This window comes from Anguilla anguilla, chromosome 13 (assembly GCF_013347855.1).
Source record: "Anguilla anguilla isolate fAngAng1 chromosome 13, fAngAng1.pri, whole genome shotgun sequence".
NCBI classification, from domain to species: Eukaryota; Metazoa; Chordata; class Actinopteri; order Anguilliformes; family Anguillidae; genus Anguilla; species Anguilla anguilla.
In genome coordinates this window covers 21782214-21799554 of record NC_049213.1, presented here as the reverse complement: position 1 = coordinate 21799554, position 17341 = coordinate 21782214, and the positions used below count along the sequence as shown (strand labels likewise).

At 43.2% G+C, this 17341-nt stretch overlaps 1 protein-coding gene across 3 annotated transcripts in view; it reads left to right on the top strand.

Moving 5' to 3' along the window:
* LOC118211455 (metabotropic glutamate receptor 7) overlaps positions 1 to 17341 on the top strand; it is a 190862-nt gene that overhangs the window by 128831 nt on the left and 44690 nt on the right. For all 3 annotated transcript variants that reach the window (XM_035388665.1, XM_035388664.1, XM_035388666.1), the window contains exons 6-7: positions 9294 to 9494; positions 15587 to 15726. In XM_035388665.1, coding sequence (XP_035244556.1) covers positions 9294 to 9494; positions 15587 to 15726 — 341 coding nt within the window. The remainder of the gene's footprint in view (positions 1 to 9293; positions 9495 to 15586; positions 15727 to 17341) is intronic.

The following is a 17341-nucleotide window of genomic DNA, read 5'->3' as shown; positions in this document are numbered from 1 at the left end:
GGAGATTCTAACGAAGGCCAGAAGGATTCACGCAGGTCTACACTCTGTACATTTGAATCGGACATATTAAAGATTTGATTTCCTATGGGCTTTAACTGTGGTGAAGAAATATGAGTAGTGCTGCGATACATTATGCAGAGTGCACCCTGCAAGTGCATTTCCATTACAGCTCTAAACACTATCTAGTATTATTCTCCTCATTTTGCATTACTGTCATATGGCCTTTTTTTGCACGACAGAGCCGTATGAATATCAATGAATGAAATGTGATTTGAAATTCAGTACAACCTTTAGTTGTTTTGCTCCACATTACTGTTGTTTAGAGGGTGGTCTGTTTTTCCCAATACACACTATTTTTCTGGCATTAATATGATTTTGAATATAGTGGGCAGCAGTTAGACTTCTGATGTAAGAACAACCGAGCGTGACATCACTTAGCCGCACCTTACCAGGAATTTTCACTTTTTCTCATTTAGAAACCCACCTCTGAATGTCTGTTTACCTCCTGTTTATTCCTGACCTCTTTACTGCATGTAGCGTAATGAGCTACTTCAACCCGAATGCTAATGTGAAAGCAGTCCTTGAAGAACCTGAACCACACAAAAAAATAAAAATAAATAAATTTCACGAAAACGTGACAAAGTGACTAAATCCTTATGGCCTACATACCTCTCATCAGTACAAACACAATCTCCTCTTTGTTTCACATTGTTCTCGTCCTTCCACAATTTCATCAACCTGAGGGAGGACTTTGGAAATGATTAAATTGGTTTCACACGAGGGTTACGGGTTCATCAATCATACATTATAACGGCTGCTACTCGGCTGCATACGTCCACGTCACCGCGTGGCCCACGGGCTGGCTGTGTCCGTTGGCAACCAATTATTCCCACACACCTGTGCATGAGTTTCCACACGCGTGTGTTTGTCTGTGTGCGGAGAGGGGCCGTGAATGTAAATTGAGCATTAATTTTATATAGGATCAAGGGCGACTGCAAATTCTGCCTGCTCCGAGTTCAGTGGGGAGGCTTTGGTACAGTATGTGTCTGAACGAGCTGCTTCTCAACGACTGCTCAGGGTGAGAGAACGCAGAGGTTATCTCAGATATGTGTGTGTTTTATCTTCGTTTTGGCCGGGCCAGCGTGAACAGCAGTACCGTAAAATTCCAGGTCTGAGAAATGCGTCTTTCCAAGGTTCGTCAGCTGTGGCACTTAAGTGATCTTTATCTGCAAATGTCAGGTGCGGAAGAGGAGCACTAAGTATTGCGAGCACTTAGCCGCTCTCTCCAGTGAATCTCCGGTGTAAGAAAATAGGTATTATGTGGGCTGGGATTTGGTTCTTGGAAGAGAAGGGGGGAGAAATCTTCGACAATCTTCCGCCTTGACCTCATTCCTGTCCTGCCAATCTACCCACTCGCATCTATTCATCATAATTACATGCTGTTTTTATCTTTGTTTCACAGGCATGCGGATCACTTATGTTTCCATTGACAAGTGGTGAAATAATAGCGGGTGAAGATAATGACTCTGACAGGCTTTTTCCTCATGTATCACAGAGCACAAATGGCTTTATTTGTTAATGGAATGTTTCACTTTTTCTTATAGCCATGTTTTAGTTCCACTCAACTGCTCTCCCATACCTACACACACATACACACTGAAAAAAATAGAAAAATAAAAAGCTTTTTTTTAAAAATAAAATTGCTAAATGTTTGTAGACATTTCATCACTGGCGTTTTCCATTGTTTTTTTTTTCAGATATCCAGGTAAATAATTTTAATAACAGGCAGCACCACTTTAAATTGCCCCTGATGCACAGCAGTGGGCTTTACCTATGCAGAGGCCTGTTTTATGTTAGAGCTCCTTAGAGAACTGAATAGGAGAAGCAGAAGACAGCCTTTTGATCAAAGTCAAGACAAAAAGGAGGAAGTCATAACAGACTTGTATCCAATCACTAAACCATATTATTCTTTTAAGTTTATATTAATTTTGACTAAAACATGTATGTTTTTCAATGATAAACAGCCTCTCTGAAGCAGCTCCTAATGGCATATATTCATTTTTATTGTGAAACAATGCTGTTGTTAATTACAGTGATGTCTTTACTCAGTCGCTTAAATCCCTTCATAAAAATGAAGTCACCCGACATCCCACAGCTAACCAAAAGGAATCGGAATGCCAGGTTGTTGTGCCATGCTTGTCAATGTTTGTTGGCTGTCGCCTGTAGGCCTTTCCACCAATTTGTCACGTCCAATCCGTCTCGGTCGCTGCTGTTCAAAGTATGGCGTGACCGTGTGTCTTACATTCAACAAACTTTGGCAGCTGGTAATTTGTGATATCACAGCTCTTTCCCTCAGCATGAAGTTAGCAAACAATGCACATTTTTCTCTTTGTGAGAGGAAAAATAAAGCAGAATGAATAAATATTTATGCAAACTGGGATGTTTTCAGCTATGAAATGAATGGAAGTATCACCTGAATGAATGAATGCTCCAAAGGAAAGCCATCAACAGGGACATAGGAAGCAGGGGGTTGGGGGGAGACAGGGTGGCATACACTCTAATAGCAAGAGCACCTATTTTACACTGTGTTTGGCACAACTAATGCTGAACATTTATTACCAGATTACTAGCCTGGCCTAAGCCACATCTAACACTATACCCTCAAACCTATGAAAAGCACAATGTCCTCAATCTCCCTCAGTCTCCCTCTATCTGCCTCAGTCTCCCTCTGTCTCCCTCAGTCTCCTTCAGTCTCCCTCAGTCACCCTCAGTCACCCTCAGTCTCCCTCAGTCTCCCTCAGTCACCCTCAGTCACCCTCAGTCTCCCTCAGTCTCACTCAGTCTCCCTCAATCTCCCTCAGTTTCTCTCTGTCTCCCTCAGTCTCCCTCAATCACCCTCATTCTCCCTCAGTCTCCTTCAGTCTCCCTCAGTCACCCTCAGCCTCCCTCAGTCTCCCTCAGTCACCCTCAGTCACCCTCAGTCTCACTCAGTCTCCCTCAGTCTCCCTCAATCTCCCTCAGTTTCTCTCTGTCTCCCTCAGTCTCCCTCAATCACCCTCATTCTCCCTCAGTCTCCTTCAGTCTCCCTCAGTCACCCTCAGTCTCCCTCATTCTCCCTCAGTCACCCTCAGTCTCCTTCAGTCTCCTTCAGTTCCCCTCAGTCTCCCTCAGTCTCCCTCAGTCCCCCTCTGTCTGCCTCAGTCTCCCTCAATCTCCCTCAATCACCCTCAGTCCTCCTCTGTCTGCCTCAGTCTCCCTCAATCACCCTCAGTCCCCCTCTGTCTGCCTCAGTCTCCCTCAATCACCCTCAGTCCCCCTCAGTCTCCAGGTATGAGCCGCTGCCGTTGCCGGTGACACCGGCGACTTGCCGTCAGCTCTGCCCCATGCCTCAGCCCTTGTGTGCACTTTCAGGGCCTCTGCTCAGTGTCAAAATGCATGTAAACATGGCTGTCATCACCTGCAATGTAACGTGACCTCAGTGAGTCTGCTTTTGTGCCATTAATCTTGACAAAAACGAGCGCCGATCAAAAGCTTGCCGCCGAGGACAGCAAATGTTTGTTTCTCACCTCAGCCTTGTGTTCACTCAGCCTTGTGTGCACCGTTAGTAAACAAATCTATTCTTCCAAACAGTGCCAATGGCTTGCATTTAAATATTTAGCTACAGGGATCTCTCGATCAGACGCATGGCTGTGTTATCCTTGAATATTGTTTTCATTATTCCCATAAACATCATTTTAAACATTGTGAATGTAGTTCAATTCCTTTGTGTGGTTTAAACATTAGAGTATAACTGAAACGCAGTTGGCCAAAGGTGGGTTGTTGGGGGGGGGGGGAGGGGGGAGGGATGTGTGTGAACATATGAACATAATGAGGGGTTCCTCATTATGTTCACACATTGTATTCCAAAACTGAAAATCTTGTTGTTTGTGTTTCTTTATTCTTCATTTGTTTCCGGTGACTGATCGTTGTTTGGCTTCAATATTTAATTTGTTGAGCTTCAAAGACGAGTGTGTTACTTTTGTGTTTGTTGGGGAAGATTTCTGAGCATTTAACCAACCAACCATGGCCCATGTATTGTAATACAGTTGTATTTTTGTTTGGCTGTTGCTATTTTTATAACTTGCATAAGATATGGTAATTGATCACATTTGAACTATTGTTGGGTGTTCTTGAAATCAAATACTATCAATTAAATAGAGAACTAGAAAGTGAATTTCCATGGAGAAATTTATGAGTCTGTGCATAAGTCTTTCTCTTCTATCAATTTGACAGCATGGTTATTAATTATTAATTATTATTATTTTTTTTACATTTTATTTTATGCCAGGCAGTTTGGATTTGTGTGTGTGTGTTTGTGGGTGGGTGGGGGGGGGGGGGGGGGGGGGGTGGGGGGGAGTGATTGTACAGTTCCCCACAGCATTCATCACAGTCCTTTAATTTTTTTATTGTTTCCAAGCCTGCTGTTGTTTTAATATGCTCTTCTTAAAAAAGTACAACACTTTGTTTTTGTAATGGCAGCTGTTCGACATGTTTTACATGAATTCAGTTTTGGCAGGAGGTCTAAACTGTAAGTCATTGTATTCTGAAGCCAAACGACACAAGAGGCTGTTTATACTGAATGTCAGTGCAATTTTCTCTGAGTTTGGTACCAGAAATCAACAAGCCCCGCCCATTTTCATTATGCACTACAGCCTCATCTAAACAAAACACGTTTTTAACATTGTATTTAAGCAATTTGTGATGCCCCTTTTTATAACAGATATTTTTTTGACAAGATTAAAATTATTATATCACAGTTTTATCACCTGTCATATTGAAAACAAATAGCAAATTAGCTAATTATGTCAATTTGCTTATGTTGATCAAAGAAAAATAGTCATGACACATGACAAGTTATTTCCTGCAAGCAATCCATCTCTCTAACAACACATTGACAACCAAAGGGAAAGGTAAAAGATCAAAAACTACGTAGCTCATAAATGTTCAAACTCTGTGACGCTGCCTTATTATTTTCTTTTTGGTGTTGTTTTGCTTGATATATTACCTATTTTCAGCAAAATATAGCATAATACTGCAGATGTCTTTTTGTTAGAGTAGGCCCAAAGGATTTGCGCTCCAGCGAAAATGACCCGGGGCGGCACGGTGGTGCAGTGGGTAGCACTGTTGCCTCACAGAAAGATGGTCCTGGGTTCGAATCCATGTTTGCATGCTCCCATGTCCACATGGGTTTCCTCCGGCTACTCCGGTTTCCTCCCACAGTCCAAAGACAGGTATGCTAACTGAAGACTGTAAATTGCCCATTGGTATGAGTGTGTGAGTGAATGGTGTGTGTGTGCTATATGATGGATTGGCGGATAGACAAAAATGCTCAGAAACATCTCACAGTGCAGTTACCACTGATCCAAAACATGTTTAGCTTGAATACTTACTGGCAAATCAGTATACAGGATTACAGCAACAACATTGAACTTATTGCTTTAAACTGATCAATGATTTCAACCTGATTTGTCTGCTTGCTAGTTAGTTGTTTATTTGGTGCCAGTTAGCTGCATATTTTTTTTGTTCAATTTAATATCAATTCAATCTTCTCAAAACTTTTAACTCAAAATAAAATCTTCCTGTTGTGTTTCACCAATTGCAATTGTTTCTTTGTTTTTTTTTACCAAGTGTAAAATAAGGCTTAAGGTTTATGGTTCTGATAACCCAGCATGTTTCATCAAAGACCATGTGTCTATAGACATGCATGTCTGTGAGAAAAAAACAAAAAAACAAAGTGCATGTTTTCCCTACACATCGGATTTGATTGTTGCATTGCTCATTGTATTAATTTGTCTCGCGCTGTTATTTGTAAGCACAATGCTACAATCATTTTATTGCTGTTGTTATTGTTGTTGTTAAACACAGGAGGCAGAAATTCCTCCTCTCATTATTGGAAGGTACATCCATCAGAATGTTGTCTTTGCGTGCTTATTGGCCCATGTGATTAATCCTGGCGTGTAAGACCCCGCCTGAAATACGTGCACGCTGCACTGTTGTCTCAGTGCTGATCCACTACAATGCTGGGCCTGACAACAGATTAATGCGTCACATGATTTAAAAGCCGATGTGCTTAGAGTTCTTATTCCACTCCACACCTTCTGCCTGAAGGGTTGATCTACTGTAGTCAGTTCTAGATCCTAGGATATACATTTAATCTCCATTTCAATGACTAATAGCTGTGTGTGTGTTTTTTCTTTTTTTTTCAGAATTGGAGATTCACCAGGAACATGTATGTTGAGACAGAGAGAGAGATAAATAGAGAGAGAGAGAGAGGGAGAGAGGGAGAGAGATGGGGGTCGGGGAAGGAAACACCCCAGACCTGCAATGTTGTTTTGATATGAGCAGAGTAATATCAAACCTCACCCCGATTTTGAAAAAGCTGCCAAGTGATGAAACAAAAGCTTGATAGTTGTGTTTAAAGTTATGTAAAACCTTCTGCCTTACTGTATGGATCCCATTCCACCTCTGAAAGGTCTTTGCAGACACATTTCTTCAGATTACTCGATACTCATGGGGTCTCTCCCTAAGGTCAGTTTCATTTCCTTCTGCATTTCCGTATAGAATTTCCTGCAGCAATTCAGAATGTAAGGTTCAAACTGCCCGATACTTCCTTTCATGTTTGAGTACCCTAGAAGCAGGGGCACCATGGAAGAATTAAACTTTGCAGTGTAACACCTTTTCTTGAAATATAAGCCATAAAGCATACATTTCACTGCCATAAACGTGACACAAAACCTGTCATAACCAATTATGATGCTACAGCTTATGGCAGCAGTCATAACACTGTCATAACATATGCAGAGAATTTTTCTTATGACAGAGTCACGCAGGCTCCATTATATATAGTTCAAGTAATGTTTAACCCTTTGTTTCACGGAACAGGCAGGTGTACGGGTTGAAAAAAGTATGTGTGTGTGTCTTTGTGTGCACGCGTGTACATATGGAACAGATAAGAGAACCTGTCTAAACTCGAGTCGGTCAATATAATGAGTCAAGAAGTCAATAATACTTTTTTTGGCTTTCTCTGGAAGGTAAAAATACCAAAGGCAATGTTCATAAATTAATTATATGAACATGGAAAGGTACAGACACTAAGAACACCAAACAGAAGTTGCGTAATCAGAATAAGAAAAAATACACACACTCAACTGTGAAGAAGCACAAAGGTTCCATAGATGTCATGTGTAACATTTTTATCCACACAGATGTCATAGGCAACATCCATATATCTGCATAGTGTCATATGTAACATCCATATATCTACATGAATTTGATTTGAAACATCAGTATAGGCACAAAGTGCAAAAAGGTGCCAGAACAGGAAGTGAAGCAGATGTTCTAGTCTGCTAGAACTTTCACTGGTGCTCAAAAATAAGGAAATAAAGAACCAGCAATCCAAAGGTCACAAGGCCGCACTGTACAGTACCATAATGACATCTCCCCTCTCCCCCTAAACTACCCCAGCTCAGGGTGTTGTGCTTGCATTTCAGTGCCATAGATTTTAGTGGAACTTGAAACTAAAGTTACCCAAGAAGAAAGTTGCGCGTTTGTTTTACGTGGGAGTGACAGGTCCCTAACTTCAGGACTGCAGTCGTGTGGGCTCCCTGGAGTCTCTTAGTCACAGGGGTTATTTACGGGTAGCTTCAGCTCTGGCAAGGTCAGCCCTTTAACAAGCGGAGAGGGCTCTATCCTAAAGATGATTTCCTGTTAACGTGGCCGAGCTCTTGCCGCACTGCTGGTGACTCATATGGGGAAAGTACCCTTGCCCTTCAGTATCCCAGATGAAGGCACTCCATCTTAGAAACGAACGACGCTTGAGCAATTATGCCCGAGCGAGCTGGAGAAAACCCGGGGAGAAGTGCTAAAGAGCCTGAGGGGGAGGGCGAGGGCTCCCAGAGTCCCGTCCCTGTGAGAAGGGAGCACTAATCATTTGAAAGGAAACGGATGCTTCCAAGGACATGACGTGTGTGTGTGTGTGTGTTTTGTCACTGTGTGTACAGATGTCAATGGGTAGTTATTGGAAAAAATCTTGATCAAAAGCATCAGCAGGGCACTGGATGTTCAGAGGGATAAACAAGAGTACAGAAAAAGCATGGGACGAGATGAAAGATACATGGAGGCACAAATTGGCACCCATGCACATGCGGTGCACACACCTTCACACACCTTCACATGCAAATGCCTACTATCCTTTTTCTTTAATAATGTTTATAATGAGAATGGCAACCATGAAACCAATGTAAAATCCAAATTATTTCTCCACGGAAATGGAAAGACACAAGTAATTGATGTACAGTCCCTTTCACATAATGTTGGCCCCCAAGAAGAAAAGAGAAACATATTGATTATGATCCCGGTTTGAATAGCGCATGCTATGGGACATGAGAAGGTGTTTGTCTTATGCAGCTCATAACATGGGAAAGGGAAGCTCGCAGTTGCCCAACAAACCTGGACAGCTGCTGATTTTCTTTACTGCTCCCCGTGTCACTGCGGCAGCAGGCTGTGTATTACCCTGGGGGCCATGAGAATCTTCTTCCAGCCCGATCCTAAAGGCCTTGCCTAAACCTTTAGCAATCACTCTGTACAAATAGTCTTGATGAAGGGGGTATATCCATGGAAAGCGGATCGGAAATGCGACCCCTCGAGATTAAAATGCAATTAAATGAAGGCCAGGTAAGCTCCGGTCTCATTGCCACAGACAGTCAGGTCATAAGAACAATAATGGCGTACTGCTAATATCATCCCGGACAGGTGGGGACAAGTAATATGTATGAAAGCTTTGCTAAGAGCCTGAGAGTTTTCGCTCTCCGTGAACTGCACATAGACAAGACACGGCATGATGTGATCACTGAAATCCAAAGCCGTTATAAGAATACTCTCCAAAACTGGCGTTGAGATTTAACATGCGCAGTCATCAAATGCTTTCCTTTAAAGCAATGCATCTGAGTACCGGTGTAGTAGTACAACATTTCACAACTTTAAAGTGCGTGATACGGACTGAGTTGATGTGTATAGCAATCGAAGCAAATTTAAGTTGTGCTGCGGTGAGTTTTTCCTTTACTACTGCGGCCCTAGACTTGTTTTATGGGGCTTGAGGCTGGGCTATGCTGTGTAGCGCATTGCAACAAATCCTGAAAAATGTGTTATATAAATAAACTTTGATTGATTGACTGACTGGTTTGATTTTTGTAGTCCTAACCCTGTCCCTCTCATCACCACTCAACATCCATCCCCATCCCCTCCCACCCCTACAGGGAAGGAGCGAATTGGGATGGACTCCAAATACGAGCAGGAGGGAAAGGTGCAGTTTGTGATCGACGCGGTCTACGCCATGGCCCACGCCCTGCACAACATGCAGAAGGACTTGTGTCCCGACTCCTCCGGAATCTGCCCAGAGATGGACCTGGCCGGAGGAAAGAAGCTCCTCAAGTACATCCGCAGTGTGAGCTTCAACGGTGAGTGTGCGTGTGTGTGTGCGCGTGTGTACAAGTGTGTGTACGTGTGTGTGTACATGCGATTTTTATTCGGAATATTGATGTATCGCTAGAGGTTTCAGCACACAGCATTGAATGCAACAGAGCACAGCACAGTGCAAGACAAAACAACATCCATGAAACACAAAGACTCTTAAACTGGTGTCTGAAAGGTTAAAGCGTTTCCAATAATTGTTTGGCTCACATATTTTATGCGCATTTTTGTCTCCAAATGTACATCAAAGCACCTGACAGCTGTGAATCACAAGAGGCACACGGGAATAGGATGTATGCATAGAATACATTTATATTAATACATGGAATGAAAGGAAAATAAATAAATATGTAAATAAATAGCATCACTGACTGACAGATGGATGACAGGCCTTTTCATTTCAGCTGGCTAATTTCATTTTACTCATTGGCTCTCTCCCAACATGAAAGCATTATGTTATAGATATCAAAGAAGAAGAAAAAACAAATAAAATAAAACTACATTTATTTTCATTCAACTTAAAATGTTTTCCCCTTTGTTTCCCCTGTGTACAAATAATTCAGCTTTTCATCACAATCACAAAAGCTGAATTGTGCGGCTCTGCACTGGTGAAATGAAATGAGAAGGCATGGCATTCTGGGAAGGCTGAGACGTGAGGCAGCAGTGGTGCACAAGTTGCCAGGCAGCCTCCGTTCGGTTTATGCGATCGCATTTAGGCGGCAGACAATGGGCAAATGCCTCGGCATGAGTTTTCCACAGAAATCCGTTCATCTGCCATCGCACATCGCAGTACTGCTTACCCATAATACAATATGATGAGGGGAAGGGGGGGGGGGGGTGCATTGCAGGGGTAGGAAGGGGAAAGACAAACTGCAGGCTAAGCCTTGAAAGGAAGTACCATTTACAGTTCATGCTGTGGATAACAACTTCTTGTTTCATGAGCAGCCAAGAACATTACGACCCTCCTACAGAGCAAACAAAAAGCATTCAGAATCAAATTTTTCCCTGACATTTCCCACATACTGGGGAAATATTCAAAAGGCCGCACTGGCTCCCTCGCTGGATATTCAAAAGCCATTAATGAGGCCATGCAGGGATGAGGATGAGTTCCATAACAGCCCCAGAACTCAGCTACGTGTTGCTATCACCACAGATTCTCGAAGCTTTTTCCAGAGCCTCTGTTCTCTCTGCTTCTTAGCTACCGGAGGTTTCGATTGGTAACGAGAGTGTCACATTGCAGTAAATAATGTCCTTTGTCATAGTATCGCACTTGGTCCCAAGCCTGAATTTTCTAAATATGCGTTAAAATAGAATGTTTTTACTAAAACTGTAGGGAGGCTGTTTTCATTGCTAAGAATACAGTCTGTTCTAGTCAGCCTGTCAAAAAAATCGCTCGTAAATACAGAAGATCTCTTAGGCCTGTTCTACCTCTGGTCCAGTGGGTTTAAAACTAGTCTAAGCAGAAAGTTTGTTCAGAGGGCCCAAGACCTGAAAAATGATTTAGTGTAAAAACAGAGATTTATGAACCTGAATGATATCAAACAGAGAAAGCTGCTGACATCATTAGAGGCAAGGTATGTGTAGTAATGGCTGTGTAGCACGTGTGCAATGAAACTAAATTACTAATAGGTTTGTCTTTGAGTTACTTAGTCTCCAAAACATGTTCACCTGCATTTAAATTTCACTTGCGGGAGCCCATTTGCCTGGGCTCCATCAAGTTTCTTGGGCATTATAAAATGAATATGAGGCTAAACAATTTACTTTATGCATTTACGTCATGTTTTCCTATTTGACTCACGGGGTGAAATTTGGAAATCTCAGTTGCCTCACTTCAGAGGCTTGTTTTGGGCATCAGATACTTTTACTCCCCAATTAAGTGCACATCTTTGAGGTCATCTACATCAGTGCAATGCGAGATCAAAAGGCAGTCATTGCTTTGATGTCCTCGTCATAGTGGGTCTGCCCTTTTGGAGAAGGGTAGCTGCTGTTTGGCCGAAGCCTGCGCTTGTGTTAAGTGAGGGAATTACATCCTGTCCAATCCCGTCCTTTGGGAATTTCTCATCTAAAGTTCCATCACATCTAGACATCACGTTGTGCCAACCACACAATGCTGTATATAATGTTTTTTATTTTTTATTTTTTGAAAACAAGTAAAGAGTCTAAGTCTAAACAGAAGAAACCAGGGGTCCAGCACAGGGGTACATTACCCATGAATGAGGAAATGAAAGGTGTTCATGGCAGTAGCATGCATTGTGGATTTTAAGAGAAATAGACAGGTCTTCTATAGAAAATTAATAATTGGTTCTGCACCCATTATAGTTCTATGTAAAATGAATCAGACTGAGATGTGTTATATCACATTATATGAACGTGTCCACCAACAGTGGAAGCAACAGTGATTTGAGATTCATTATAGGTAAATGCCAATTTAAGAAAATGACAGTTACAATAAGTGTCAAGCATACAATATGCTGGCATCAAGCTGAAAGTCGATCTTACAACGCCATGCCATCGAGAGAAAAATAAAACTGAATGGTTGAGTGGTCTTTTCATCGTCATGCTCAGTGAGATCCTTGTGTTGAATCTTGAGCGTACATGGCCCTTTTTAAAGGTGAAATTCAGCCAGTTCATGCATAGTTCTCAGACAGATAATTATACTTATTACTAAGCTAATAAATAAAAGCAATAAAGAGCTTTAAAAAGGTTCTTTATGACATTTCTGTATGGTGTTATTGGCTGTGAGTTGCTGGTTATTGGAACAGCCCGCGTTCATTATAAACTGAAATATCTCACTGCGGGTGCAGAGTGGCGTTCATCTTTAAATGTGTATGCTGTAAATCGGAACAGTCCATATTTTGGCTTTCCGCCTAAGATATTGGCTGGTAATCTTTGTAATATGATTTTTTTATGGGATGCTTCATGTGTTTGAATATATTTTCAGACTGCTTATTGATTAAAAAATGGAAAAAAAAAATGAAACATGGGAAGGACAAAGGGGAGGGGATCCATCCAAAGCAAGCTCTCGAGACACGCGGTGTTGATTTCCAATATGAACTTGGTCATGATTGCCTTTGATCTGCAGCTTGCTGCCCTGATAGATCAAAGGGCATAATCATTATGAACAATATTACATTTCAAAGGACGGGAGAGAGAGAGAGAAAAAAAAAAAGAAACATGACATTACAGTGTGTTCAGACATAAAGGAACACTTAGTGAATCTGCTGAGTCCGAAGGGGGAGTCTACAAGTGAGTTCATCTGCCTGGATGCCTGGGGTCTAATTACATGATGACAGATCCAGGATGGTAGCAGGATGGACTGGAGTGGACTGGTCTTCATTTTGAGAACAGACCATTATTGTGACGGCTCAATAAAAGGAACGGGACCCAGGCGCAGCGATTAACACTGAGGCAGTCGTAAGCGGGAAAGAAAAAAAAAACGGCAACACAACGTCAAAACGTAGAAACCGGCAACGCAAAATAACAAACGAGGAAACGCGAAGGAATAGCACGCAAAAACTAGACACGAGGTGACGAGCAGACTGACATGTAAGAGAGCACAAAGACCAAGGAATGCAGCTCACATACACCCGCCAACAGGTGTGCAGAATTAGTCAGCAAACTCAGGTGAACCGAAAATGGGGACTAGGGCGGGGGAGGAGACGGCATCTGGTGATCGGGAATAGGAACCGTGACAATTATGCACCAATTTTGATACTGTTCGAATATTAACAGGATTTTTCTAAACCATTAGCAGAGCCCGTAATTTTCTTTTTTTTCCCCTCATGGAAATAGCAAAAGCAAAAACAACAAAAATAATAATAATAATAATTTGAGGGGTGCGGGGAGGGGGTGATTAATCTAGTAGCAGGTACATGAAGAGAGCTTTTCCAGTGTGCAAGTGTGAGAGATGAAAGAGCACAACACACAAATGCATGTGAAAAGAGGGGGAAAAGAACACTTGAAGTTTGGTTGCTTTAGCCCTATTCAGAGTGTTTTTTTACTGTAGCCTCCAGTGTAAAGATGAAAATACCTCATAGTTCTGCGCATACAAATTTCTTGAAAAAAGAAACATTTAAGAGGCCTCTTTCTGAACCACATATTTACAGCATGACACGCAGGCGGCACTAGTACTGTGAATACTAATAGGGTGATAAAGGCCCTTTTAATCAGTTGTGATCAAACTGGAAACTAAATACATATCATGTATATATTGTAACATATTAAGTGCCATTGTGTTTCATAGGGACATACTCTATTTAGCAGATGCTCTTATCCAGAGCGACTTACATATTATTATTATTTTTTTTCTCAAAGCATTTTTTACATTGCATCCATTTATACAGCTGGATATTTACTGAAGCAATGCAGGTTAAGTACCTTGCTCAAGGGTACAGCAGCAGTGTCCTACCTGGAAATCAAACCTGCGACCTTTAGGTTACAAGACTAGCTCCTTACCCATTATACTACACTACCACCCGTAGTATAAGTTTTACCTTCCATACTTCATCATTGTTTGCTACAGGTAGACATTTCTTGACTCTTGATTCCTTTATTCTAATCACCATGCCCTGATGTTACGGGTCGTTATTCTGCAATGCTTATCGGGTGGAAGCCACTGTTATAGCGAAACTCCTGAGGTGGAAATCAAACATTGTGACGTGTGACAAGGCCTTAAAGCTAAGGTTAGGAGAGACGGTACTAATTATATCTAAAAGGACTAGAGCAGAGCCAGCGGTGCGTAGCTGTCAATTTGAGTCCAAATCCATCGGCTCCTCGCCGCCATTGCAGACGCAGGGAAACAATGCGCTTAGTTCCACAGCATTGCTGTGAGCTCCGAGATAGGCTTGTTTTTTTTTTTCTGTGACTGACAGCTCTCTTTGCTCGGCGACGGCTTTTGAAAAGCCGCGCAATCCGAACCGCGAAGGAAAATCAATAAAGGTGAGCGCGTGCACAATATACGGCGGAACCCACAGACACACTGGAATTCACACGGCTGACAGTCTGGACTGGCTCGCGCATTGGTGTTTCTTTTTGTTTTGTTGTTGTTGGTTAAACAAAAGACGACACCTCCACCTACGAGGCTTCAGACGGAAGGCTTGGTGTCAGTGTTCACGTTTATAGTGGCGGTACCTGCCTCGTGACACCATGGCACCTGTGCACTTGTCTGTAATTGAATGTGTGGATGAGGACTGTGGCTACGGATGTAAGGCAGATTCTCCACCCCCTGCACACCCCCCAGCACAGGTGCACAGGCAGCCAGTTCAGCGATGGATATGAAGCGGCTAAAGATGGCACAGCTGCCAAGCTTTCTCTGTAGAGCCTCAAAAGCATGCCTTAATCTAGACTGACATCTGGAAAAGTACTCTTCTGAAAGACCTGTCAGTACATCTACTCTGTCCCTTGGAAATAACTACCTTTTGTTTTACTTTTAGTAACACACTTTAGGTGGACACTTTTACACACTACCTAGCTACTTAGCTTTCTTAGTGAACAGTGACACAGCTTTATTTTAGTTAAAAACTACTCACAAGTTAAATGCAACTTGTTGATGCAGACTAATTAGTAACGGGTCATAAAACACAGTCTTTTTATTCCCCACAGAGTCTCTCTTTGAGCATCCAGCACAGCTCTTCAAAAAGGCTTATCCTGCTTGTAACTTTCTAAAACTGTGACTTAATTAGGTCCTGGCTAGGCTCCTGTGCTCCGTTTAGGCAGGTTGGTGTATCAGCTAAGGCTAGATCTACAGGGACAAACACAAAAGCACGCATGAACGCAGGCATACACACACATGCACACACACACACACACACACACACACACACACAAATGCTCAGCACTGCATTGAAGTGTAATGTGTCCAAAAGCCTGCAAGAGAAACAGTCTCTGGGTCACTGAAACACAAAGGTAACGAGAGGAAGGGAAGATCAATATAACAGAGTGATGTCTGTTAACTATTACCATAAAAAACTGCCTTTTCTCAAAATGCTTTGAGTGTCAAGCCGTTTCAAAAGCAAGGCCCTGGCCCGAGTGAAAGTGAAAAATGGCGATCTTCACGTGTCACCGTCTTCTCTTCCTGCAGGCAGCGCAGGCACATCTGTGACGTTCAACAGGAACGGTGACGCGCCGGGGCGCTACGACCTGTTCCAGTACCAGATGAACAACAACAGCTCTCCGGGGTACAAGGTGGTCGGGCAGTGGATGGACACGCTGCAGCTCAACGTGAGTACAGGGAAGGGAGGGGAAACTGCTTCACGGAGAATATCAGACCTAGGCATCAGAGGCTATACACCAGACCTCCATCAAACACACCAGTTAATTGCTTTTACCCAGAAGATACCAATAAAATTCCTACAGCTGAAAGAAACGTTTTACAACAAAACACCTATATCCGCTGATATAATGGGAAAAAAAGACTTTTGTCCTTTGACCGTGCATTGTGGTCATGTAGTGACATGATTCTCAGTCACACTGGATGTGAACGGGTAGAGGGAAAAATGTCCCTCTCTTTCTCTGCATTCCTCGTAGCTGTCCACAGTTTGGCTTTTCAATAGCAGCTCCGTGCTTGATATACAGGCTTCATTTGAATCCCGTTGTTTTCCCCCTTTGTGAGCATTTGGTTATTTATTTATCCGAGACGTGAAGAGCCTCCCGTTCGCGCTGACTCAGCAGGAGCTCGCAGTGGAGCGGGCCGTAGTGGAGTGTGCAGCAGTGCAGCAGTGGAGCATGCAGCAGTGCAGCATTGGAGCGTGCAGCAGTGCAGCAGTGGAGCGTGCAGCAGTGCAGCAGTGGAGCGTGCAGCAGTGCAACAGTGGAGCGTGCAGCAGCAGAGCGTGCAGCAGTGCAGCAGCGGAGCGTGCAGCAATGCAGCAGTGGAGAGTGCAGCAGTGCAGCAGTGGAGCGTGCAGCAGTGGAGCGTGCAGCAGCGGAGCGTGCAGCAATGCAGCAGTGGAGCGCGCAGCAGTGGAGCAGTGGAGAGCGCAGCAGTGCAGCAGTGGAGCGTGGAGCAGTGGAGAGCGCAGCAGTGGAGCGCGCAGCAGTGCAGCAGTGGAGCACGCAGCAGTGGAGCAGTGGAGAGCGCAGCAGTGGAGCGCGCAGCAGTGCAGCAGTGGAGCGCGCAGCAGTGGAGAGCGCAGCAGTGCAGCAGTGCAGCAGTGGAGAGCGCAGCAGTGCAGCAGTGGAGCGCGCAGCAGTGGAGAGCGCAGCAGTGCAGCAGTGGAGAGTGCAGCAGTGCAGCAGTGGAGCGCGCAGCAGTGGAGCGAGCCGTAATTCCCTCCAGATCATTTCCAGGGACATTTTAAAGGCGTGTCTTCATAATCAGCGCCTTTAAAAGACGCCAGCCTCTAATTGAACCTCGGATTGCACGAATGTACAGATAGATTCTTGGCCCCCGGGGAGCACAGTTTATTATGAACACATCAAATGTATAATAGGGCCGGAAAGCGCTGCCAATTTCTGGGTTTGAAGTTTGTTATCGGGTTCTAATGGTTTGGCAGGATCCGCTGCTCCGAACGATTTCATTCCGCAAACCAGTGGCACCGCAACCTGTTATTCCCCTTTCATTTTCCAGCGCACGGCTCACGAATGCATTGTGTGGTAAATTATCTGTTAATTAATCATTTTGCATCGATGGGCATTCACATTCTCTTTTGGGAGAATACCCAAATTTTTCTTTTTTTAAATTTTGCATTCATTTAATAGAACGCATACCCCTTTGTTTTTTTATTAATCGGAATTTGCATATTTTTTTGTTGAGTAAAGTGAGACTACCTTTGTGTAAAATCTAAAACTGAACATGTTGTCCCATTGCTTTATTTAGTAGGGAAATGCATTGGAG